The 25,378-nt window shown below is 52.4% G+C and overlaps 1 protein-coding gene and 1 long non-coding RNA gene across 3 annotated transcripts in view; one reads left to right on the top strand and one right to left on the bottom strand.

Moving 5' to 3' along the window:
* Positions 1 to 25,378, bottom strand: part of SYT13 (synaptotagmin 13) — a 43,889-nt gene that overhangs the window by 4,240 nt on the left and 14,271 nt on the right. Inside the window, exons 2-5 of one of the 2 annotated variants that reach the window (XM_025879420.2) lie at positions 9,274 to 9,499; positions 6,431 to 6,565; positions 4,635 to 4,936; positions 1,195 to 1,324 (exon numbers count right to left, since the gene is read on the bottom strand). In XM_025879420.2, coding sequence (XP_025735205.1) covers positions 1,195 to 1,324; positions 4,635 to 4,936; positions 6,431 to 6,565; positions 9,274 to 9,499 — 793 coding nt within the window. Of the gene's footprint in view, positions 1 to 1,194; positions 1,325 to 4,634; positions 4,937 to 6,430; positions 6,566 to 9,273; positions 9,585 to 25,378 lie in introns of both variants that reach the window. The other variant, XM_073904711.1, reaches the window with a different exon arrangement.
* LOC141374719 (uncharacterized) lies at positions 485 to 8,285 on the top strand. Its single transcript, XR_012381821.1, has 3 exons — positions 485 to 968; positions 2,189 to 2,347; positions 7,241 to 8,285. It is a non-coding gene; the product is annotated as an uncharacterized lncRNA (long non-coding RNA).

The raw sequence follows: 25,378 nt of genomic DNA, 5'->3' as shown, positions 1-25,378 counted from the left end.
TTGATTATTAAGATAGAAGGTCTCCTTCTGGTTGGTTGAGTTCTTTTCCTCTGTTGTTTTATAAATTTTACTGGTGCACCCCAGTTCATGTGGAGGGTGAGGGCAGACTGCATGGACCCCCATGGGTGCTGGGCCAATAGAGCTGCCTCCCACCCCCACCCCCGACCCCCACCCAACGATAGCGGCACGGGTCACAGGACAAGCTTGCATGGAACATCACCAGGCTCAGGAGTCGGATTATGTTTTCATTAGTCAAGGTTCCCAAAGCTAATGTAAGAATAATTGTTCCTTCGGTATTTATGGCCATAATTATCACCCCCCGGGCGGCTAGTTTATTTCAGCAGATAGAGTTGGGAGACAAAGTGTTGTGTCGTAATTGTCCTGACAGGAGCTTTTTAAAAAGAGCAGGAGGCAAAGAATTGTCTGGAGGGGACGAGGAAAAGCACTGAATGCTGGCCTTCGGCTGGGGGATCTGTCGGCAAGACAAGCCCATCTGATTTCATTTGCCCAAAATTGTTTGCTCAGAGATTCTGAACGCGGTGGTAATTCTTTCTTTGTATCCTGCTATAAATACCTGGTTATTTATATCCTGCTCTGAGCACTTGGCATTGGGTCCAGGCATCATACTGCTAGCCAGTGCTGTGCTCCTGCTCTGACAAGAGAGCCTGTTTGGTCCCCAGGACTCAGGGGGTCTGTCTGTGCCGGGGTATCCAGAAGGAAAAACTGAGGCTTCCAGAATGCTGAAGAGATGCTTACTTGGATATATGGGGCACAGACGCCCGAAGCTTCAGGCCGCCTCAGCCCATGCACCCACACACCTTCTGCCAGTGCCCACACTCAGCTGGTGTGGGGGTGGCAGGTTGACAAAGACTGAGAAGACAGAAGAGACTGGGGTTGGGTGTGGGGCACACAGCAATGGCGAGCTAAGACAGGAGGACGGCCCGGCCTTCCTGATACCCGCCGGTGAGGTGAGTCCAGCCCGGTGTGGGGGGCGGGCTTAGTTTCCTCCAGATACCGCCCTTCGTGGCTACAGTCCAATTCCTGGCTTCCTCTGACCCACGGGTGAGACCGGCTCTCTGCCATGTGGATCTGCAAGGTCAGGAGCTGCAAGTAGCTCATACCCGGGCCCGAGGAAGGGATTGGCCCAGGAGTATACGGAAATGAATTTAAAGAAGGGAGTGTGTTCTCACTCACCCTTCCCTAGGAGCGCCTTGGACTGGTTAGAGTGGAGGTTCTTGGCCTTAATGAGCACGACCAGGAGGCGGTTGGCAGCCGGGAGGTAGCTGATAGACAGAAGGACCTCTCCAGTTCCTGCAGAGGGCTCCTGAAACAGAAAAGAGGGTGAAGGAGGGGGGCTTCACTTAGGGGTGGCTTCTGACCCATCGGCTAATGCTGAGGCTGGGGTCACACTGGACTTGTCAGGCATCCTAGAAACCATTTACCCACCAACGCTGCTTTCTTGCTGAAGGGAGGACACAGAGGAATTATAGGTAGCGTGCGCTTCAATAAGAGTTTCTCATCTGCCACAAAATGTGATTTCCCGAATATCATATATTCAAACCCGACATATAAAACAGATTGAAGAGACGCCACTTAGGATGTGGCAGGGGCAGAGGGCCAGGACCCCTTCTCACCCTCCACCAGCACCCCCAACACGTTCTTGGGGTATCTTTATAGAACACTGGGGTTCTAGGGGACACAGTTTGGGAACCACTGCATCAATCGGTCAGGCGCTGGGAGCCGCGGGGAGGTGTGATTCATTACTCTGTTTGAGAAGACAATTCCTTCCAGCCCCTGTAGGGCTGAGAGTCAATAATGTGATGTACAGATGCTGAGCGGGGCCTTGCTTGGTCAACAGAATGGCCAACTGTGTCAACAAAAAAGCTGGGCACGCAATGATAGAAAGGGCACCAGAGGCTACTGGCAACAAGTATGATCTGCAGGAGGTGCGGGTGCCTCTGCCAAGCCTCAGCATGCCTCACCTCCTTCGGTGGCTTTCCAGAGCATCTCCACTGAAATTCCGACAAGCATTTGTTTAGAGTTTCAACATATCCCCCGAGGGACAAAAATGACCCAAAGAGCCGCCCTGACCCCAGGAGGAGGCAGATGTCACAGTCCCAAGGTGGTGCTAAGGGTGTAGACCCTAGCACCGGACCATCCGGGTCTGAGCTCCGATCCTGCCATTCAGGCGCTGTGTGTGCTCCGGCATGTGACTTCACTTCCCACACCTCCAGGGACTCATCTGTAAAATGGGAATAATAATACAACCACCCAAAGGGCCTGGTCCACATGAAGCGCTTTGAGGATCACCATCGTCATCAAGGAAGGAGAAGCAGCACTTTTCGAGGTAATGATTAAGTGGGTATATTGTTTCTGGATGAATAAGAGCCAGTCTGGGCTTTGGGAGTGAGGCCAGATGAGGCTGGTCAGCCCTCTGCCCGGGTCACCCCTTTTCTCCGGGGCGGGGAATGTCTTCAACATGACCCCAGTGATTCAACTGGCCCTAAGTAACTAGTCACGTGACAAAATGATTTGGGCGCTACCAGGGACTTTGGCAAGGACATGAATCATAGCAGCGAAGACTAATTAAACACTTACTATGTGCTAGGTGCAATTGCATTATCGATCCCATTAGGCTGGAAGCCCCACAAAGCCATTCCCCAGCACACAGCATACAGTTGACACACAATAAATATTTGTGAGAAAGTAGGGTGAGACCTCCTACTGAATCTTGACAACAACCCTAGCAGTACTAATCTTGTTCTCATTTTAAGCATAATACCTTGACGCTGGAGAGGGCACTTAGCTGCCTCAGGTCACATAGCCAAAGGAAGGGAAGTAGCAAAGCTGACCCTTGAATGGAGGTTTGGTCTGATATGGCAGCCCAAGTCCTTACCCGGAGCTTTCCCGGTGAAGGAACTAGGCCCAGGGACCTGTCCAGGCACCCAGAGGGATGGGCCCCAGCCTCCTGATTCTAGATCACTTCTTGGAGGTCCACGGTTGGCCTGGGCTGTAGCCACAGAATGATTCAGCGTCCTGCTCCCCCAAAGCCAGGCAAGAGGAACCTGGGCCCGTCAGCCTATGAAGGGCTCGTCACCTTTGTGTAGGGGTGCCAAGAGCCCCGGGGGAGCCCCACTGGCTGTACCAGCCCGATAATTTTAGCAGCCTCTGCCTCCTCAGCTCTGCTGCTTCAAGTACCTGTCTGCAAAAATAACTCTTCACCCTCACCCTGCCCCCCAACTTTCTCTTGGGCTCTCAATGAATCATCCAAGATGCCCTTGGAGTGGGGTGCTCTATGATCCACGGTGACGCACACGCCAGTGTTTGCCTGAGCATCTTCCGGTGAGAACTGGGGCACGGATGGCCCCTGTGTTAACCCATTCTGGCCTAGAGGAGAGAAGCTTCGGGGCTGCGGCCACAGAACACTCCACCCAACTTGTTCACCTCAGCCACACCCCCCAGCTGGGGCCAGGGACCACCCCCCCCCCGACCTGCCTCAGGGCACCAGCTCCTAGGTTGGCCTGCTCGCTGCCCCTGACATTGCTCACCTGTTGGGGGGGGGTATCTTTGAGGCACACGGTACCTGTGATGCTAAGGAGAAGGCACGTGCCCTGAGGACAGAGTTTAGTCTTAATTACCACTGTGTCCCCAAATCCTGGCCCGGGGCCTGGCACACCCTGGAAATCCGGCAAGGTATTCAGGGATGAGAGGATGCATTTTGCTCTGCTAGGGGAAGGGACAGCAGGTCTGACTGAGACTTCCAGCTAGAAGTCTCCGAAGCCCTGGGGGAGTTCCTCCCCCTCCAGAGAAAGCTGGTTTACCAGTTGAATGAACCACAAGCCTCGATCCTCCCCTGTGATTCCAAATCACACACTCATTAGGGAGCCTGCTGCAGAACAGCCGGGCTCCAGCTGAGAGTGGCTGTCAATTTTTATCAAGTTTCAGAGCCTGGGAAAGAAAGAAAAATAAGACGAGGAAGAGATGATAGCCAAACGGGGGGCAGGTGGGGAGTGAAAGCGTCCGGCAGGAAAGGTCCCGGCCGAGGGCGCCTCGTAGACACATGGCACGGTGGCGAGGGGACAGCACCGGACTTAGGACCAACCTGGCCGCAAGGCCGAGTTGGCGGTGTCCCAGCTGGGTGACCCTGGGTGGGTTATCCCACCACTCGAAGCCGCCATCCCCACGTCTGTAGACAGTCACAGTGTCGTGTCTGCCTGGCTGCTCTGGGAAAGGACCGAAGTAAAGTTCTAAGCACAGCAACTGATAGATCATAAGTACTCAAAAATGAATGCCCTTTGTGGTATTTTTATTACTTGAGCACAGGAGCCGGCAAACATTTTCCGTAAAGGGCCAGGTAGTAAATACTTGGGGGTTTGTAGGCTATGCAGTCTCCCCAGAAGGCACTGATCAGCTGGTTGAGACTGGTCCCCCAGAAGGCTCCCTCTAGGCTCCCCTGTGGCAGGCCCTTGGATGAGGCCTTGACCCGAGGGCCTGAATAGCCACACACCGTCCTACGGCCTTGACCTCTCCGACCCCTCGCTGCCCAGCCCGTGAGGAATGCCCAGTCCCACCCAGTCCCGCCACCCCAAGCTCCACCAACGGGTTTCAGCTTCCCTGGAAAGAGCTTACCCTACCTTAACGGAAGTCTTCAGCTCACCCCACTGGGCGGCCCCCAGAGGCACAGACCCCCCGTCCAGGCCCAGGCGGAGCTCCCCAAGCACGCTGTGGCGGGAGAAGCGGTCGCAGGTCCGCAGGGTCAGCAGCAGCGTGGCTGTGGGGAGCTCCTCCTCCGCCAGGGGGAGCGCCAGGCCTTCCTCCCAGGTGGTGTGCCGCCGCCGCTTCTTCAGGGCCGTCTGGGCCTCCACCGTGCCGGTCCTGTTGGCCACGCTGCCTTGGACGTAGCAGTCACAGCCTCCGTCGTGGTCACTGGTCACAGCTGCAGCCAAGGAGACAGCAACACAGACGTGGGACGTGGCAAGGACAAGGGGAGGCGAGCGGCAAGGGCCCGCTCGCAGCGGCCGCGTCCAGCTTCATGGTCATGACCCCAGGTGTCCGAGAGCCCCAGGGCTGACCACCGTGGCTTTGTGGAATCGCCTTAGAAACTGGAGCTCCCCTGAGGTGGCCCATGACAGCGCCCGCTTGTCCCCTGAGAACAGGGACGGGACGGGGTGCGTCCCGGAGCCCTCCCCGCCTCATGACCCTGATGTGTCCCCAAGATGCCAGGGCCCACGAACGAACGGCTGATGCCTTTTGTGCTCTGATCCTGTACTCGTTTGTTCTGTACTTTAAATACTTACCACACAACCATTTGTGACGTGCATCGCTTGGCCCCTACCTCTGTTGTTTTCTTATTCCAAACTTGGGCGTTTTTAATGCTTCCCAAGGTGGACTTATTCCAGAAACTTGTAGCCCTGGTGCTTTTATGGCTGGCTGCTCAATGATCATCTGAGAAAGGGGAGCTGATCTTTCCCAGGAAGAGAAGGTGAAGGACTGAGGCCATGTATCCTGCTAGAACTCTCCACTGTGCTCCAGGGGAACTGGGTTTAGTCCTGGCTCTAGCACCAATAGCTGGAGTGATCTCAGACAAGTCACCTGAGGTTGCTAGACCTCAGTTACCTAATCTGTTAAATGGGACTATTGTGAAGACCAAATGTAATAAACTATATGAAAAGGCTAAAAAAATCTTGAAAGAGAATAAAAAGGAAAAACACCCCCTAAAAATATGAAATTTAATACAAAAGTCTAATTTCTCCTGCTCACAGCTCCCAACTCCCAGGAGCCATAGAATGCCCATTGTTAGCCCCCAAGTCCTTTGCAAAGTCTCAGCTTTGTTTGCTGATGTTAAAGTGAATTGTTGGGGTAGAGACCAGGGACATCCTGACCCCCTTGGAAAGACTGCCCGGTTCTCGGATTACAGAAACTTTGCTGTCCATTCAGAACACCCTCCATATCTAGCACAAAGCTCCATTCAATGTCAAAGGCGCCTGCAGCAGAGATAGCTAGCTATTCACCAAAACCCCCTTTCCCCTTTCTGCTGAGCACCCGCTGAGCCACACTTCCCAGGCTCCTTGGCAGTCAGTGGCCATGTGACTGAGTTCCAGGAGCGAGCAGGACCGATACATGTTCTGTGCAGGTCATGGCTTTTAAGGGACAGTTGCGCTCTCTCCCTCTCTTCCCACCTGCTAGATAAAGATGACAAGGAAGCCTGAGAGGATTGGGGGGCCCCTGATGGAAGGAGCCTGGCCCCTGAATCACCACTTGGAGCCAAGATGTTTGCCAACCAGGATCCTCCACTTCGGATGTTATAGGAGAGGAGGGGGGAGCCCCACACATTTCAGGGTCTGTTGGTTACAGAGTGCTCCCTCCAGCCACAGCCCCTCCAGGGGAGACGGGCACATGGAAGCCCGTGGAAGTCAAATAAAAGTAATACCTTCCAGACGAGTCACAAACAGTTCTGCCTTCTGCTGGTCATAGTCCACGCGGTAGTGAAGTTTGGGGGCTTGATTCCAACTGGCGGCCTTCTCCGGGTTCCAGGCCTCCATGACACACACATCCTCCACCACACCTGTTAAGAGAGGAAAGGCTGTCACTGCCACCCACACTAGGGTCCCGTTTTCCAGATCACATCTTTCCCACCTGTCACCTATGCTGTGAATGCAAACCGAAAGTTCCCTAGCTGGGGGCCAAGGCGTGGTGGCCATGCCAGGGTGACACCTGTGGTCCTGGGATGACACTGTAAGGGACTGTCACCACCCAGTGGGCAAGGCATGGGCTTTGGTGTCACACCTGAGGTGCCCTGTAATAGTTATTTGACCCCGGACAAATGACTTCGCAGTTTCCACATCTTTACCGTGACAGTGATCATAGTTCCTCTTTCCTAGAGTGACTTGCACGAAATGAAATAAAGCGGGGAAAGTACTTGGCCCAGGGCCCAGCCCCTGGTGAGCTTTCAGGAAGGGAAACTGTCACAGCCTGTGTGGTCCAGGCGTCCTGTTTCCGAGCTCAGCCCACCTCCAGCTCCACCTCTCCCAGAGTCTCATCCCTGCTCCCCAGGTGTCCACGGCTGGAGATCAATGGGAGAGAAATGAGTCCGGAGATGTTGGAGGGGGGTGAGGTCAGGGGTCGTGGACGTGACCTCAGTGCAGGTCCAGTAAATGCTTGTGGAATGAATGAATGAGCGTAGCCTTAGTTCAGAAGTTCCTAAACCCACAGAGATTGCTCATTCTGCCCCCTTGCACAGGAGCTAAACATCTGGAAGACCGTCGTCAGTCAAACATACTACAAGAATTAGAGGGTCCAACAGCTGTAGCAGACTCCACTTGAGGCAAATTGGAACTGTAAAAATTTTGATTTTCAGATCAAATTGAGAGAGTAGATACTTGAAGGACTACTGAACTTTCAAAATGGCTTGTTGCGGGGTTCGCGCAAATGGTGAACAATTCCCCTGGCACGTCTAAGTCAGGAACAGATCGACCAGGCCGTGAGCAATGCGTGAAGCAAGACCAACACGCACACAGGGCCCACGCGGCTTCCGAGGGCGCCACACGGAGGACCGCAGCAGGGTCGGTGCCAGAAGGGGCCTGCCTGGCACCAAGAGCTCTCCGCTTTCAGAGGACCTCAGCCTTCAACTTCAAAACCAGATCGAAACCAGACCAAAGCCGGCACCACATGGAAAGGCAGGGAGAGATTCAGCTTCTAGAAATGGGACGCTGAGCTCCACAGGGCCCGAGGACCATCACATCACGGGTGGGAGTGGACATGTTCAGCATCATGGGGACGACGTCCAATCAATCTGGCATCCCCCTCTCCTGCACGCCCTCGCCTCTGGTCAATACTGGCTGACGAAACAATTCCTGATAGCTTTCTGTGGGGCCAGTGCTTGGCTTCTGGGGTGGGGAAAAGGAATGAGGAATGACAACAGAGAGAAGACGGGCCAGTGCTCTGAATTCTTCAAAGTTCCCGACTCCGACACGCTCTCCTGCTCTTCCTGGTGGAGAGCATCCAATCCTGGCTTCATCTGGGCTCTGGAGGAATTAGGATTCTGATCACCCACCCTCAAGGCTCCTCAGGCAAGCTCTTCCCCACCCTTCAAGCGTAAGCTCTCAAGTCCTCAATGGGTCTGTTTTCATCTATTTTAAAATGTAGGCTGCCTGGGGCGCCTGGGTGGCTCAGTCGGTTAAGCATCTGCCTTCGGCTCAGGTCGTGATCCCAGGGTCCTGGGATCGAGCCCCGAATTGGGCTTCCCGCTCAGCGAGGAGTCTGCTTCTCCCTCTCCCTCTGCCCCTCCCCCTGCTCATGCTCTCCCTCTCTCCAATTTTAAAAATCTTTAAAATAAAATGTAGACTGGAGGCTAAAAGTGAAGCAGCTTCGTTCATGCCACAGGCACTTTTGTTAATTTGTTCTTGAAGAAATTCCTGGCTAATCACTGTGGTCCTGGGTGGGTTTTGGCGGGGGGGGGGGGGCTGTTCACCGGCCAGCATGGATGGGGTACAGTTGGACCCAGGCCAGGAGATGCATAAAAATCGGGGTCCAAGTCAGAACCACCTCTGCTGCTTCCTTTTCTGCCATCTCCCTGTCCAACCCCATAAACAAAACTCCCAAACCACACAACACCCCGTTCTTCCAGCTGTATTTCTTGCCTCCTTATGAGAGCATGCTCCTCTGGGTTAGGGACAGTGTCTGCCTGGCGCATCTGCCCCAGTGCCCAGCATAGCACTGTACCCCTAAAGGTGTTACATCTTGAAGTCCATACTGATGAGAAGGAAAAGAGAAAACACCATAGTAACAGCACGTTGTGATCGCGTCCTTTGTGCCACTCCCTGGGCTGAGCGCTTTATATGCATCATTTTATTCACACTTCACAACAGCCCTCCGGGGCACGTAATAGTGCAGTCCCATTTTATGTAGGAGGAAACGGAGGCCCAGAAAGGTTAGCAACATGACTGAGGCCACCCAACGAGTACATGAAAGGGCAGAGAATTGAACCCATGGCTCCGAAAGCCCGTGATCTAATCTCGACTCCTCTACACGACTTGAAAAGGACTCCTTGTTGCCCAGTGGGAAGCCGGGGGCCCTGGAGGGAAGCAACGTAGCAATATGTCTGCAGGAATAAAGCACTGTGGTTCCGAGGCCCTGGGCCCACCTGCTTGCCCAGCGTCAAATGCTCTGGACGCTGGGGCTGGCCATGCCCAGCATCTACAGAGACGCCTTTAGCCTACCCCCCCGCCCTCCCCAGTGCTGGCTAGAGGGGAACCACAGGCAGGAGACCCCTACCGTTCTGAGGAAGGATGAACAGCTCCTCTGTGACCTGCCTTTTGAGGCGGCAGTCGTTTGGGGCCTGGGGGCTGGCAGGTGCAGCAGGCTCCTCCGTGGTCCTCAGTGTGTAGTCTGCATAGTTGATGACCTCCGGGGCTGTCACAACTGGCCTCGGTCCGTAGATGTCTGGGAACTTGAGGAGGGCTCGGGGCTGGACGGGCTCCGTGGACTTTTTAACATTGAACTGCAAACACACATCACTCTGATTAGTCCACGAGAGGACCTCCTGCCTGGGTGCTACACATTGAGGGGAGATCCCATGACGTAACCTGTCATGAGAGGCAGAGTGAGGCCTGTGGTCCCTTTCTGCTCTCAGGGGTGCCACCCCGGAAGCCGAAATGTCACCTCCAAACCCACCAGAATCCACGACATCATGAGTGGTGGCAGGGCACGGTGAGATTTCAGCCCTGTTCAGCTGTCCCTCCTCCCCCTGTCCCTTGATCCTCTGCTGTGCTCCCAGGGGTTATCACCCGGGCCACTTGCCTCTGGTCGCTTCCCCCTTCCTCTTCCACCCGGTGGCTCAGAGGTGCCAGGGGTCCCACCACACTTGGAACAAAATCCAAACTTCTAGCAGCGATCTAGAAGCACTTGCCCGACCCAGCCGTACTCACCTTTCTGACGTTGCCCCAGAATCCTCCCTTCAAACCACCGACCTCCCTGCTTCTCAAACAGGCTGAACTCTTTCTGGGTCTGATTTCTGGCCCCCAACCCCTCCACCAAAACCACCCCCTCCACACCTGCTATAAATTAAGTCCCTTCCCCACGCCTGTCCCTTCCCTTTCCCCATATCCTGCTCTTTGCCTGATAGCCCTGAGCTCACCCTATATCGTTGTGGTCATAGGTTGGCCTGTTTGTAGCCAGTCCTGTGTGAGCTCCGTAAGCCCAGGGATTATGCCTTGTCTTGCTCCTTCTGTGCCCCTGGTGCCTGCAGTGTCTGCTCACGGGGAGTATGCAATACGAAACTGGCTAGGGCTGCCGTGCTTAGTTGCATGGTTTGTGCACTGCACAAAGGAGCCTAGATGAGAGGCCAGTGGGGGGTCAAAATGCAGTCTGTTCACCACTTGCCCAGCTGTGCACCCTGAAGTAGGGGCTCAGTCCTCGGGGAAGGAAAGGTATCTTTTTCTTTACACAAAGGGCAGCTTGCTTGTGAAGCTTTAAGTCTGCAGGGCTGCCTCACACAGACGAGTGGAATCTTCCATCTTTGCCTCCCTCAGGGACTTGAGATATCTTCTACCTGACGGACTCAAACTTATATACCAGGCAGCAATATCAGAGGTCTGCCCAGTCCCCAGGAAATCAGGGACCGAAGGCTGGACCTGGAGCTCAAAATGCTGGCTGGGTAGCCCCCAAAATAGCCCTCAAGTTAGGGCAGGTACAGAGCCATGGCAGAGTCCCCTGAGAAGCCTCCTGCCTCCCTCGCCGGTCCTCCTGTCTCTCCCGTCTCTGTGGCTGCTGGACGGGCCAGCCAGGGGACAAGGCTGCTTCCTCCAGTGACAGGGGTAACCCAGGGGCTGGGGCATGGGGGCAGGGGGGGTAATGCAGTCCTAGAGGGGGACAGCACTTACAAGTTCACACTGTTTCAAAGAGTGTGTTTACAGTGTTTGCACACTCTACATTCCACTATCCCGGGATAAATCCTGGACATTCTGCCCTCACTGCCACTCTGTCCCCGACCATTCTCGAGGGAGGCTGGACCTTGGTGACAAGGCATTCCTAACTCATCCACTGGATAGCACCAGGGCTCCAAGGGCCAGAGGCAGGAGCTGATGTCTCCTGGCCACTGTGCGGGTCACTACCCTTTTTCTCCCGAACTCCCTAAGGGACTTGGAGGGGGTAAAACACTTCATTCCTCTCTTGGAAGTGCTGCCCAGTGGACGACAGTACAACCAAGCCAGGGCACCTCTATCCTCATCTCTGCTGAGTGTGCCTGCCACGGGCGGGCTCAAAGAGCATTTCGGACTTCAACGGAACGAAGCTGCCCACAAGCAGACAGTGGGGATGGCAGCAGGATTATCCTAGATCAGCCTGGCCCCAAAGCCCACTGCCACTGTGGCTCCCGACCCCCTTCCCACCCTCCAGCCTTTGCCAGGCCCAACACTCACCCATCAGAAACATTTGTCACTGTTAGACACAGTGGGACCCGTATGATTTGCAAAATCGGGTCCCCTTTGCACCCCCACCCCATTGACCATGTCACTGGGCATCAAGGGGCCTGGCTCCTGGTGCTGACTCGACCGCCAGAGCTGAGCAACTCTTGGTGGGTCATTTCACCTCTCTGAGGTGTCCCCTCGAGGGACAGGTGATTTCAAGGCTGGTTCCACTCCCACATTCTGAGCTCTGAAGAGGTGGGCGACACAGCTCTTGATTTGCAGGTGCAGGTGAGTTGGGGAGTCGATCACCCACTGGACAGTAAATAACAGGTGTATTTGGCAGTTGGGGCGGCAGTTACCAAAGTGGGCAGCAGGCAGACTGTGCATGTGGCCACAGGGAGGCGGGGAGCAGATGGTGCATGCAGGGGGCAAGCAGGGGTCTGGGAGGCCAGGGAGGGTGTCGGGGAGGGGCCAGGGCATGAACTAGACCTTGAAGGAGGGGCGATTGGAAAGTGGGGTGGCGAGTCAGGGGGTTGGGGGGGAGGCTGTGCTCCTGACTTGAGCAATGACTGATGTCCCCATGTCTTTTTGTCCTCCACAAAGTGGCGTCCACCTCCAATATTTCATCTAAGTCTGGGTTATCTTTATTATACTATCGCACAATGAAGAAACAGAGGCTCAAGGAAGTTCAAGGTCATATAACTTACAAGTGGCGTATAATTGGGCCTCCAGATACTTTGACTCCAAATTTGCATCACTTCCACAGCCCTGCGGCTGCTTCTCAAAAAAAAAAAGTCCCCACGTGTCTTGGACGCTGAACGCTAAGTGGTGACAGCAGCTTCCGGGTTCGGGCCCCTGCTGTTCCCTCCTGTTCATCAGCCCAAAGGCGCTCAGCTTCCCACTGGCTTCTGGACACCCAGCCCCTTCTTGGAGGCACCCTACCTGTCACTTGTTGGGTCCAGGACTAAGGTTGTTTGGCTGGTTTGGGGGATATTTTTATGGTTTTATATTTGATTTCATCCCAGTTCAATCACTTCAGAAGAGGCCTATGTTGATTGATTTCCAGTTTGATCAAACTTGGCTGGTTCTGCGTTTTTCGTGGGAAAATAGTCATCGGGCTCATTTCTGAGTGAGGTTCGCTCCGTGTTGCCTCAAGTCTCTGCAGGGCCTGGGTCGGCCTTCCTCCCTACTCAGTGGGTCTGAATTTGTGTGCCCCTAATGAGCTCAGGAGCCTGTGACAAGAGCTTGAGATGCAGCCCTAGGGCCCAAAGTTGGGGTTTTCTTGTGCGTCCGCCGACATCCACCCCCTCCATGCTGCCTTTTCTCCAGATCGCCAGGTCTTCCCAGTCCCACCGTAGCCTCAGCTGTGGGGTGGCGGAGGGTGGGGGTACCTGTTTAGCCTGATCTTATCAGGTCTAGGGTGCTGTTTCCACCACAGGGGTTGACACCTGTCCTGGGAAGCCAACCCAGACAGAATGGAAGGACTTGCATTTCACGGTAATGGATGAGATCCTCTCCCCGCCAGGACAGGAAGCCTGTGGCCCTATCTGGCGATGACAAGATGAGCCAGCCTTAGGACAAAGTTGACATGGTGGACAGCAGGATGGAGAGAAAAAAGGAAGCTGTGTTTCCAGTGACAGTGTCCTCAAACCACTGAGTCAACCAAGCCTGGTATCCCACCTCTGCACTGCAAGTCACACCACAAGAGCTATATGGTCCTTATTGTTTATGCCTGCTGGGATCGGGGTCTTTGGGATTTGCAGCCGGGAGCCTCCTGAACTGAGGTACTGCATTGTTCAAGAGCACCCCAGGACACTACGACTGGTGCAGAGAAATGCCTCGGGTAAGACACCATTCCCGCTTCCTGAATGTCGTGGCATCCGGCTGAAGGCATGTCCCTGCCCCCCCTGGCTGGGAGCCCATGTGGACGAGAGCTCCCTGAAGTGCAGAGTGATTTATAGGCCTTCACTGGGCCCAGAGCAGAGTCTGATGGCCGCTACAGGACTCTCTCCAAGTAGGAAAAGCAGCGGCTGATTACCTATTCCGTTCTCTCGTCCAACCTTATTTATTGCATTTGAAAAGCCTTGTTCCACCCCATCTTTCCAGTGCGTCTATGTTTCCACTTTTAACAGCTGGGACTTCAGTGCCCAAGAAGCAGAAAAGAGGTTTGGGAGTGAGGGAAGGGTCTGAGAAAACATCCTGAGTGGGGCGCAAGCAAGAATGGTGGGGAAGAGGGAGGCACCGGGTGGAGCAGACCTCCAGAGAAGGGCCTGCGCTCCAGCCTAACCCTGCACGGCAGGAGGAGCAGCGTTTGGAAGTGGGGATCCTCCCTCCACTGTCCCTTGAATCCAGGGTGGAAATATCGGTGCTGAATGAATCAGGGAGAGTTTCGGGGGCGGGGGGCAGACGTTCAACAATGAGGGAAGGCCCAATGTGCTAGCATGACAGGTATGGGGACAGGAGGCCCCTCTGATGGGTCTCTGCATATCCTCCTGGCCTTGTCTGTCTCTGGGGCCTCAGGTTACGTGCTCCTGCCCAGCATGGACTCCAAGCAGCTTCACCAGGTCTTGTGTCACGCCCATCCCACTCACCTCTTGCCACCTGCCCTGGGGCTTCTTGGTGGCGGCTGAGGCATGTGAGACACCCAGGGACACTCTGGGCCCGCCCAAGGGCAACCCCGATGTGCCAAGAATTAACACTCCACGGGGTCAGGGGCCCAGGGGGGCTTGATCATGGGGAGCTGAAAGCCAGACCTGAATTCTTCTCTTTTCCTCCTTCCTACACCTCCCAAAAGTATCTTCAGTCACCTCTCGGAAGATGACATCTCCAGCAATTGCCCTTGAGGCCAGGTGGTGGCCAGCTCAGTAACGCCCCTGCATGTGGTCTCTTCCCCCACCGCCCCCCTCCCCCCGGGCTTCCTGCTGAAGAGGAGCACGGAGGCCTCAGAGCAGGCTCAGCTTTCCCTAATCCAGGCTAAGACAGATGGCAGGGGGAGGGGGGCGAGCCTTCATTTAATGAACAAATATTTATTGAGCCCTACTACAGGCCAGGTCCTATGCTAAGTGTTAGGAACACAGAAGTGAACAAGACAGATGCTGTCCTTCCCTTATGGGGCCTGTGTGGGAAAAAGAGAAATTAATTATGCAGTTAATGATCTGTAAACAAACGCTTAACCTTACCAGAGCCGTTAGGCGACCTCTTTCGTGACATGATTAATTTTTTCACCGAAGACTGTTTATTAAATTGGGCTTTTGTGCTAGGGCATCCATCCTAAAGCACTGCAGCACCCAGGAAGTTACAGGTGGGCAAAGCAGACTCCGGCAGAGAAAGGGGATGGATGGCTTCATCCCTTACACTTGAACTTAAAAAAGGGAGAGGACAGAGGGGAGAAAGTCAGACATAGAGCATTTGGATTATGTCAAACATAGACCACTGCATCTGGGGTCTGCAGCTAAGCAGAGCAAAGCCCCCCTCCACGGGGCTGGAGAAAGGAGTCTCTCAGCTTCTGTCCCTCTGGACCCTGACACTGCTAATTATGCACACTGACATGCATCCCAGAGTTTGAAATGGGGCCTGGTGGTCAGGTGTTCAAGCTTCAGAACAAGACAGTGTGGCTGGAGCCCACGTTCTGCCAATTACATGCTATATGATCTTGGGTCTGATTCATGAACCTCTCTGTGCCCCCAGTTTCTTCATTTGTAAAATGGGGATGCTGACAATAATACACCTATTTCCTGGAGTTGGGCAGAGGATTAGCTAAGTGAACCGGGGTAAAGCTCTTAGCACAGAGGCGAGCATAACAACCCCTCAACAAATGTTGGAAATACTCATTTGACTCTGGGGTCTAGACCTGTGCTATGCAAGGTTGGGTTCGTGCATTGGGGTCTGCCCATGAACTCTTTTGTGATGAGCTGAGTTGATGTTAAAACGAAACAAAACAGGTTCTTCTCCCCCAGATGGTGTGAGAAGCTCTGGTGTAGACCAAGCTTCTCATACTAGAGCCACTGGGACAGGGGGCTCGAGAGGCCTCCTGGGCCCCTCACCTCCTGGATTGCACCCCTTTGTGGAATTCTCTTCCCCTAAGTGTGGGCTGGACCTCGTGACTTGGTTCTGATGAAGAGAGTATATGATGAGATAAAACATGGGAGATTATGTTGCAACAGAATTAGATTTCATCTTGTGTGCACCCTCTGACAAACAGACTGATGTTGAGAGCTGCCTGGGGAGCCTGGGGAAACCTGGCTGGCTAGGGAGGGAGAGCGGCCCGTGAAGAACTGAATCCTGCCAACAACTTGGAAGTAGGTCCTGCCCCAGTCGGACCTTGAGATGATCGGAGCCTTGGACGATGTGACCCTGAGCCGGACGACCCGGCTCCGTCAGGACCAGATTCGTGACCTTCGGACACTACGACCTGGTGTTATTTTAAAGCCACTAATTTGGGGGATGATTTGTTAGGTGGCACTATATAACTAATACATCTGTTTGGGAGAATTTTCCAAGGAGGCATAAAAAATGAGCAACTACTACACATCCACTGGAATGGCTAAAATGAAAAACGGCAACATCGAGTACAAGCAAGGATGGGAGACAATAGGAATGTTCATACATTGCTTGGAAGGGAAAATAGGACAAGGTAAACTTCGATCTACCCTATGGCCCAGCAATTGTTTTGTATCCGGTATTCATCCGAGGACAATGAAAATATATATTTACACAAAGCCTTATCCATGAATACTGGTAGTAACTTTACTCATACTGGCCCCACACTGGCATCAGCCCACGTGTCCTTCAACAGGAAAATGGCTAAGTAAATTGCGGCCTATTTTCATGATGGACTACCCCTCAAAAATAAAAAGAAATGAATTATGTGTACGCTCGACAACAGAGAAAAATCACAAAAAAAATGTGCTGAAGGAAAGAAGGCACCATACGTAAGAATACATACTGCATAATTCAATTTATATCACTAGTGCTTAACTCGGAGGACACTGGCAATGATTGGAGACATTTTTGCTTGTTACAACTGGCAGGTGGAGGCTGTTCCTGGGTGGAGACCAGGAATGCTGCCAACCATCCTCCAACGCACAGGACAGGTCCCTACAACAGGGACTTATCCAACCCAAAATGTCAGTAGTGCCGATTGAGAAACATTGATTTACACGTAGTTTGAGAACAGGTAAAACTAATCAATGGTGATAGAAATCAGAAGAGTGGGTGCTTCTGGGAGAAACGAGAGGTAAGAGGCATTTCAGAGGTATGGTTACAGCCTACGGGATAAATATTTGTCAAAACAGATGAAGCTATACGCTTACGATAGGTGCATTTCACTGCATGTGAACTCTACCTCGCTAATAATTTAGACAGAGAGAGGTGGATGTAGATATACACACACCTCAATCCAAACTGCTGCATTAGGCTTTCTGAGATGGGGATAAGAATCTGAATGTTCAAGGAGCGCCTGGGTGGCTCAGTCGGTTAAGCATTTGCCTTCGGCTCAGGTCATGATCCCGGGGGCCTGGGATTGAGTCCTGCATCGGGCCCCCTGCTCAGCGGGGAGCCTGCTTCTGTCTCTCTCTCTCTGCCGCTCCCCCTGCTTGTGCTCTCTCTCTGTCAAATAAATAAATAAAATCTAGAAAGAATCTGAATGTTCAGCAAGTTTCCCAAGTGATACCTACATACGGCCAGCTCAGAACTATCTGTGGACTTATACATAGGATCCACGGGTCTCTGGATCAGCGTTTCTCAAACTTCCCTTCCAAAGCAGGTTCAGAGGCAGAGAAAGTAACACATACTCTAGAGACAGGGACGTCTTCTGGAGCAATTGGGAATCTTTCTTGAAATCTCCAGTTCTATCATTAAAATTCATATGAGCTTTTGTATTTGGCTCCATGTGATTGTTTAAGGACAAAATTGTTTTAAATTATCACCAGGAAGGAAAAGTTGCCCTTGTTGATTTTGTGACGAGATATTTCCCAGGACACTGGCTCTGCCTCCAACACACTCACACGCGCGCACACGCTCTTACACATGCTCACACTCACACACACTCTTACACACGCTCACACTCATGTACGCTCTTACACAGGCTCACACACGTGCGCACGCTCTTGCACACGCTCACACTCATACACATGCACATGCTCTTACACACGCTCACACACGCGCACGCTCTTACACATGCTCACACAGACACATGCACGCTCTTACACATGCTCACACTCACGTGTACGCTTTCACACATGCTCATGCGCACACTCTTACGCTCACACTCACACACACGCACACTCTTCTCTAGCGAGAAGTAGGATTCTCTGGACAATGGGCAGTAAGTCCATTAGGTCAAGCTAACAGAAATAGTCATTTTTGCCTCTAGGGAAGGACCAACTCCTGGAGGCTGAGTCTGTGAGTGGGAAGTCCTTCCAGCCATCCAGATAACTCTTCCAGAGAGAATTTGGGGTGCAGCCATAGGGGCTCTTAACCAGCCCAAAGGGATCCCCACTGCCCATTCCCTCTAGAGAGCATCCTCCCACACACTTACAACTGGGTGAAGCTTCATGGTTAACAGGCTGCTTGTTAACAGCCCTGTATTAGTCAGGCAAGGCCACTGCTATGTAACAAACAACCCCCACACCTAAATGGCTGAGCACAATAAAAACTGATTTCTTACAGTCTTAAAGGCTCTAATGATCCTTCTCCAAACTCAGAATCCCAGCCTCCTCCACCTTGCGAGTCTGCCCTGCTGTGCCCTGCACCGTTCAGATATGAGCTCACTGAATCCCCACAATAACCCTATCAGGAAGTATTCTTAGGATCAATCCCATTTTCCAGATAGGACGCACCACCAGCTGGTGAGTGGTAGGGGCTCAATTCAAACCCAGGCGGACTCACTCCAGAGCCCTACACTGAACTGCTCTGCCCTGCTCCCGGCCCCTTTCTCACTTCCTCTCATCTCCAGTCATACTTTACCAAAGCTCACCAGGGTTTTCCTGCCACAGAGCCTGATGCCCAGGCCACTGGGTTGCCCCACCAACTCTGTACCCAACTCTGACCCCTACACACCCTTTAGGCAGAGGAACAGGGTTGTAAATGCTGCTTCCCACATGTGGATGTGCATAATTCCCACTTGCGGAAGTGAAAAATTCCGATTTTTCTGAAACCCAAAGGCCCAGGGGTTTGATTCAGAGGTGGCAGGTAGAGCCTGGGGAACCTGCATGTCTATGAAGCTCCCCAGCATGACTGTAATGTGGGTGGTCCCTGCGGCCCACGTGGGAACACCCTGGTTTCAGAAAGGCCCCAGAAATCTGGGTGGGATAGGTGTAGAAATGCCCTCTTGTGTGGTGAGCCACTCCTGGGCACAATCTCCCTCTCAGCAGGTCCCCTCAGCTCCCTGGTTCCTTGTCAGATAGATCTCCCACTCCAGGGGAACTGCTGGTACCAGATCTCTACTTCTTAGAGGCTTATGGGCAAATCCACAGGGTCAGGTCCCTGGGGGGAGGTTGTACTCTGGGCGGGGTGGGGGTCGGGGTGGGGGGGAGGCATACTTCCAGCTGTGAGGTTGAAATTCACTTTGAAGGAGCAGCTCGTCTTCTGGTCCAGGCGCCACGCAGTGTTTCCATGGCAACCCAGCCACCGCTCCATCTTTCAATATCCCTTCCAACACCTCCTCTTTTGTTTGTTGCAAGTCTGTGTCCCTGATCCCTTTTCAACTCCCCCTCCCTTGGGACTCACTTGCTACTTTCTTTCCCCTGCTTTGTTATATTAAAATCTAGAAAGGCTAGTTTGTGGTCCACCCAGAACATGCCCTGACCCCTCGCTGGTGTGACAGACCAGGAGGTGCAACAGACAAAGTTTGTCTGTGAATTAGCCTCCCTGTCGGTTGGGTAAATATGCCTCTCGACCGGACAAGAATGAGACCCAACTGAAAATAGCAGCCAGCCCAGTGCCAACCCTTTCTCTGCCGGTCCTCATTTATCCAATCATTTGTTCAACATCTATGAAATCTCTAGATGCTGGTCAGCTGCAGGAACAACACTGTCCGATCACTTCCCTTGTGGAGTGAGCATCACCAGGGAAGTAAAAAGCAAGAAGTCACTAGATGCAAAAAAGGCAATCTCAGGGACAGATGGTTATGGGGGGTGGGAGGAGGGGAAGTCGTGTCCACTTAGAATGTGAGGGTCAGGAAAGGCCTTCTGAGCTAAAACTGGGGGGCAAAAACCCTCTCTAGCATTAATCATGTGTCGGATACAGGTATAAGTGGTTTACCTGGAGGGTTCCATTTAAACCTCACAACCTCCTGAAGAAGGTGTTCTTTATTATCCCCACTTTACAGAAGAGGACACCGAGGCACAGAGGACGAAAGTCTGAAGTCCCACAGTTCCCTGGATGCAGAGCTGGTATTCAAACCCCAGCACGTGGCCATGGAGCCTGCAGGCTTTACAGCTTGACCATGAACTTCCCTGCCTGGGTGAGACCAAGGAACCAAAGATAAGATGGTCTGTTATCTTTCTAGCGTGTTGGATAGATCTAAGGAGAAGCCACCGGGGCTGGGGGACAATGTCCCACCTCTGCCCTCTGACCCCAGCTATCCGTTCGTTCATTCATTCCATCAATCACTGTTTGAGACTGAGAACCTGATGTGACGGAGCCCACAGCAGACACAGGTCCCAGCCCGTGCACACTGTGTGTGGGGAGAGGAGCAGGCAGTGGGGGTTTCGTATAATAATAAACACTGTGATGAGATCAGCAGTGCAAGACAGATTCTTAGAGGAGCACATCACATCACCTGGGGGCGGATCTCAGGGTGGGTGGTATGCGTTGAAAGGAGATTTTCAGGAAGATTCTGAGGCTCTAACTTTGGGTTGGGCACTCCCCCAAGTAGGAGCAGTGGTTTGGCAGCGGAGAGGTGGGAGAAGGGCATTCTGGACTGAGGCTGTGGCTTGAAAGTCTACAGTGTGTGCAGAGAACAGTGGGGACAACTAAAGCTTAAAGTCCCATGAGCAGAGGAGGGACGGTGAGTGTTGCGGTTCTCCCAACATTTCCAGCGTAAACAGAATTCAAAAAACAAAACCATCCTGTGGGACCCAAAGCCACAAAATGGCAAGACCCTGCCTAGAGATTTCCTTCTCCTAGGGGGTCCCCACGTTGACTTCATTAGTCAATCACAATGGCTGAATGGGCAATATGGCTGCCACCTCCGGACCACTCTGGACTTCGAGATGCTCCTCGAAGTGCTACAGACATTACCTCACACAACCCTATAGATAAGTGCCTAATAGTTTCCCTACTCTACACCTTCATATTAATAAATAAAAACAGCCTGATTCTTTACAAAGGACGAAACTGGGGCTCAGGGAGTTTGAAATTTGTCCGAGATCTTACAGCTAATGTATGACTGCTCTGGACTTGGAAGACAAGTCCCCCCAAAGCCACGACTGCTGACCACAACAGGACACAACATGGTTCCCTGGGGGCCGTCTCTGGATACCATCCATAAACAGGTGGAAATGGAGATGTCCCGTGAGTTTGCTTTTGATTTGCTGGCAGGTGCCATATCGTTAGACTGATAACCCCACTCCCCTCCCCACCCAGTTGTCTGGTTTTTTTAATAAAGTGTCTGGATGTTTGGGCAGCAGCTTCGTTACCGCTCTCAGTCTTGAATATGGGCTTGACATTCTTTGTGCTGAAAATGTGTCTCGTTTGTGACAGGAGCCAAGCCAACGGCAGGACTATGTTGTAAGCTCATCAGCATCCATCCTAAGCGTTGTTTCGAAGCCAGGATGTTTGAAAAGTCAGAGAAAACCCCTCTGGTCAGTAGCCTGGGGCTCAGACTGAGTCTTGCCACCCCATGCAGCCCATCCTTATTCTCCATCTCTAGCCGCCATCACAGGGCTGTGGCCATGGTGCCAATGGGATTGACTCCAAGCCCAATCTCAGCCAACCTTTAACCGTCAGAACTTTTGCCCCCCCCCCCATGCCCACTGTCTTGGTTTCCTGGGGCCTTCAAAGTCTTTCTGTGAAACCATGTCCATGTCTAGAAGGAAGATCTGTCTTGCATCAACAACAATTTCTGTAGGATGAGAACACAGATGTTTAATTTTGGTTTCTGTGGCCTTAAGCAACTGTCCGTTTGAATACTTAAAGACATTTTTTCTCAGTGTCTTATCTGTGGGTGCCATGTGTCTAATGTTGGAACGTCATTTTGGCATGAAAGACTGAGAAATCTGGTTATAGGCCAGTTTCCTTGACATTGAATTCAGGATCATCTTTCAGAACAAGCTATAGGATTTTTTTATTCTAAGATGCATGACAATTGATGAAACTATTGACAAAGGCAACAGTGTTTACCCTTGTTGTTAAGCTGATACATTACAAACATGAGCTAAGGTACTGAAATTTGATACTTCTTTTTCCCACTTAAAAAATCAGAGCACATTCAAGGTTATTCTCATAATAATGCCTCCTTCACACATTTGCATTCTGATAAGCTTTTCTGAGTGGGAGAGAAAGGAGGTAAATTCTGTAAAACCCTTGAGCGTGTGAATGTCATCCATCACAGGTGATGCCTCGCTGCACACACATGCAGAGAACTACTAAGTGAAGACATCCATCCACTTCTGGGCAGACACTTGGAAAGCACCTCATTTTCCAACCCGGTGGTTTAGAAAACAGCCCACTTGTACAGTGGCTTCAAAACAGGACAGTGACTGTTTTACCAGATCCTCCTTATATTTTGGTTTTAAGCCCAAACCCTCCAATTTCTTGCCAATAACACAGATATCTGCACACACTTGTTGCCCACTATGTACTCACCCACCCTTAAAACCAACGCAAGATACATGAATAAGTCCCTGCCCTCAGGAAGTTTACTATGCCATAGTGGAGACGAGATATTTCATATATGAGAAAGATGAACCGCTTATGCTAGAACTCTCCTGTGTCCATGGCAGACATGGCTAATTGGTTAAAACATTCTTTAACTGCCCTGCTCAGACAGGGCCTGTTCTGCTCAGGGCTCTGGGAAGCCACCAGAAACGAATAAGAATTGGTATACAAGATGAAAGCTAGATGCTATATGCTTTCCCTGATGCATGCGTATAAAAAGATAAGTAAGTATGGTAGGTAATTTCAAAGGGCCATATGTCTTGACTACGTGCTGCAAAAGTCTATGGAGGAGGTCCTCATCATTGTGAGGTCAGAGGAGGCTTCTGGCAAGAGAGGCTTCAGCCCAACATTCAAGGATAACTATGGACAGGAAAGGCAGGGGTAGCTCAAATGGAGAGAGTGGAGCAATGTGGACGAAGGGGTGCACATCTGGGGCCCAGGGAGTCTGGCAAACCAGCTGAAGAGAAACATTGGGATTAGAGAAATGGATTTGCAAAGGAATGGTGAGGTCAGGCCATGAAGGGTCTCAAATACCCAGCAAAAAGCTTTTGAATTCTAGTTTATAAACAGCGGAGAGACACAGCCAGATAGTGAACAGGGGAATGATATGAGCACTCCTTTCAGTAAATCAGAGTAGCAAGTGTATGCAGGAGGGACTGGAGGCCAGAAGGCCAGCCTAGAGCCGGAGGAGAGGAAGCGGGGGGCTGGACCACAGTATACCTGTCTCGATGAGAGAGGAAGGCAGCATGCACAACAAATCCCCAAGGAAGATTCGACAGTGCTTCTCGGGTGGAGCAGCGTGTAGGCAGAGGGAGGAATCTGAGAGAGCTTCATTAAGGGAAAGGCACCCCCATCACTACCCATCAGGGCTCCTTTCCTGAAAAAGCATTATCTCTGAGGGTCACTGAACGTCTATAGCCACAGAAACGATTGGGCAACAGATCATTTCTTCTGTGTGACTTTCATGAGAGATTGCAAGGCCCAACCACCAAAGAGCTGCTTCTGACGTCCCCTTCGGGCGGCCTCCTGGGCCAACCCAAAGCTATGGAGGATCGGCCATAGGCACAGCTGCTAACTTTTACATGGGCAGCAGACCCACTGGATTTTCCTTCTGTGTCACACGGGCCAACATTCCAACAGGTTACCAACTGTCACAAAAATAAGATTTGGTTATGGAAGGTCAGTAATACCAGAGTGTTTGGCTCCAAGTTACTATCAATGTCAAATAGTTTTCCTCGGCTCATGTCAAGCCTTTTGAACTGAGAAAAACAGCTGAACTTTCCTACCCACACAAGCTCCAGGATGGGCAGGGCACCTTGCTAGAGGCTAGACCCAATGGAAACTATGCCAGAGGCTGGACCAAACAGAAACCAGGCGAGAGGCTAATGAAAGCAGTTTCTAAACAATGAAGCCTTGTGCAAACAGGGCTTGATCATTGTTGACTCTGACCTTTGCCAATTTGTATCCCCCGCAGACTCTCCCTTTGTTATTATTAATTATCAGGGTTGGTAATAATAGCTAACATGGATTGAAAACCCTATCAGTAAGGGTCTGGGCAGGAACAGAAGGCACATTCAAAGTGGGCCACTGAGGAGAGTTTCATAAAGCAGGTGTTTACAAAGGTGGGGAGACTAAGGAAAACAATATGGAAAGGAGACTCTTCTGGAGCAGGAGTAGCTGGGCACTGTTCACAGCCCTAGACCAGGCCTTCTAGGACTGGGGCACGGGGACGGGGAGGTTAGGAAAAGGGGGTAAGTTTGGGCGGCGGGGGTGGCAGGGAGGGAGGAGGATGCAGAGGGTGGTCTGGATGCCAAGGGGCAATATCCAGCCTGCCCCCGAAGTTCTGGGCACAGCGCTACCTGGATTATCTGATTGAATCCCCACGATTCGGTAACAATGACACGGTTCATAGATGGCCACACTGAGGCACAGACAGATCAAGTCACTAGCCGGCCATCACACAGCAAGCAAGGGGCAGACTGAAACTGGAACCCAAAGTCCGAGGGCTTCATGTCCTCCACTCATCTCCTGCGTCACATCCAATCAGTTTACTAGAGCCATTTTCATGACAACTTAATTATTAATACTATTTATTAATCCAATAACCATCTCATGGACTGTTGCAATTGGTGAGGCCTCCCAAAGGCTGCCTGGAGGAGTCACAGGAGCTGGGTTTCCCACGGCGGTGGCAGCCAGAGTCACCCTTCTGCTCCTGAGGAGGCCAAGGGCCCTCGCGTGACTCTGCCAGGGACACCCTGTGCACTTGGGGCGGTTGCCGGGATCTCAGGCAGTAGCCCAGGGAACTGCAAACACACCGGTGGCCTCGACCCCGCCTTCCACACGCTAAGCCACAGGTACAGCTCACCGCAACGCGCAGCCGGCCTGATCCACCTGTGGCCTTCAGGAGTTACGGATTCAAGGCGCTCCTTCCTTAGAGTCTGGCGTTGCCCTAAAATGAAGAATTCCAGAAACACCCGAGGGCAGGCAACTGCTGACTTAACTAGCTGCTGACTCGTCTGGTCTTCCTTTTTTTTTTTTTTTTTAAGATTTTATTTATTTATTTGAGAGAGAGAATGAGATAGAGAGAGAGAGCATGATAGGGGGGAGGGTCAGAGGGAGAAGCAGACTCCCTGCTGCCGTCTGGTCTTCCTAAGAATTCAAGTCTGTCAATTGTTCACCGTACTGCGGCGCCCTCACCCCGCCCCTCCCCGCCTTGTGAGGGGACTGAAGGATGCTCCTGGCACCTGTGACCCTGGGGGACACGGCCCTCAGGGTGCCCGTGGCCATGGCCCCCTCTTCCAGCCATGGCCAGAGCCCCCCCACAGCTGTTCTCCCATCCCTAAGGAGCCTTCAGACCAGGCAGCCCTCTGCTTTCTCTCCCTTTCCTTCCCTTGGCAACCTTCCCCATTTGATTCCACGGGCCCTCATTTCAACAACACCTTTTCAGAGTCTAAAGATCCCTTGCCTTCCAGCCCTTCCCTGACGCCATGTGGCAAAAGCCCAACGTTGGATGAACCCGCTACACCACGATGCCTGCGCCCAACGGTCCTGCCCTGCAGAAGGGTCGCTCCGGCGGGGGCGGGGGGGGGGCG

Source organism: Callorhinus ursinus, unplaced genomic scaffold (assembly GCF_003265705.2).
Source record: "Callorhinus ursinus isolate GAN/ISIS: 27379988/994484 unplaced genomic scaffold, GSC_fseal_2.0 scaffold21, whole genome shotgun sequence".
In the NCBI taxonomy this organism is placed as follows: domain Eukaryota; kingdom Metazoa; phylum Chordata; class Mammalia; order Carnivora; family Otariidae; genus Callorhinus; species Callorhinus ursinus.
The sequence above is the reverse complement of the archived record's forward strand: the minus strand, read 5'-3'. Positions and strand labels throughout refer to the sequence as shown.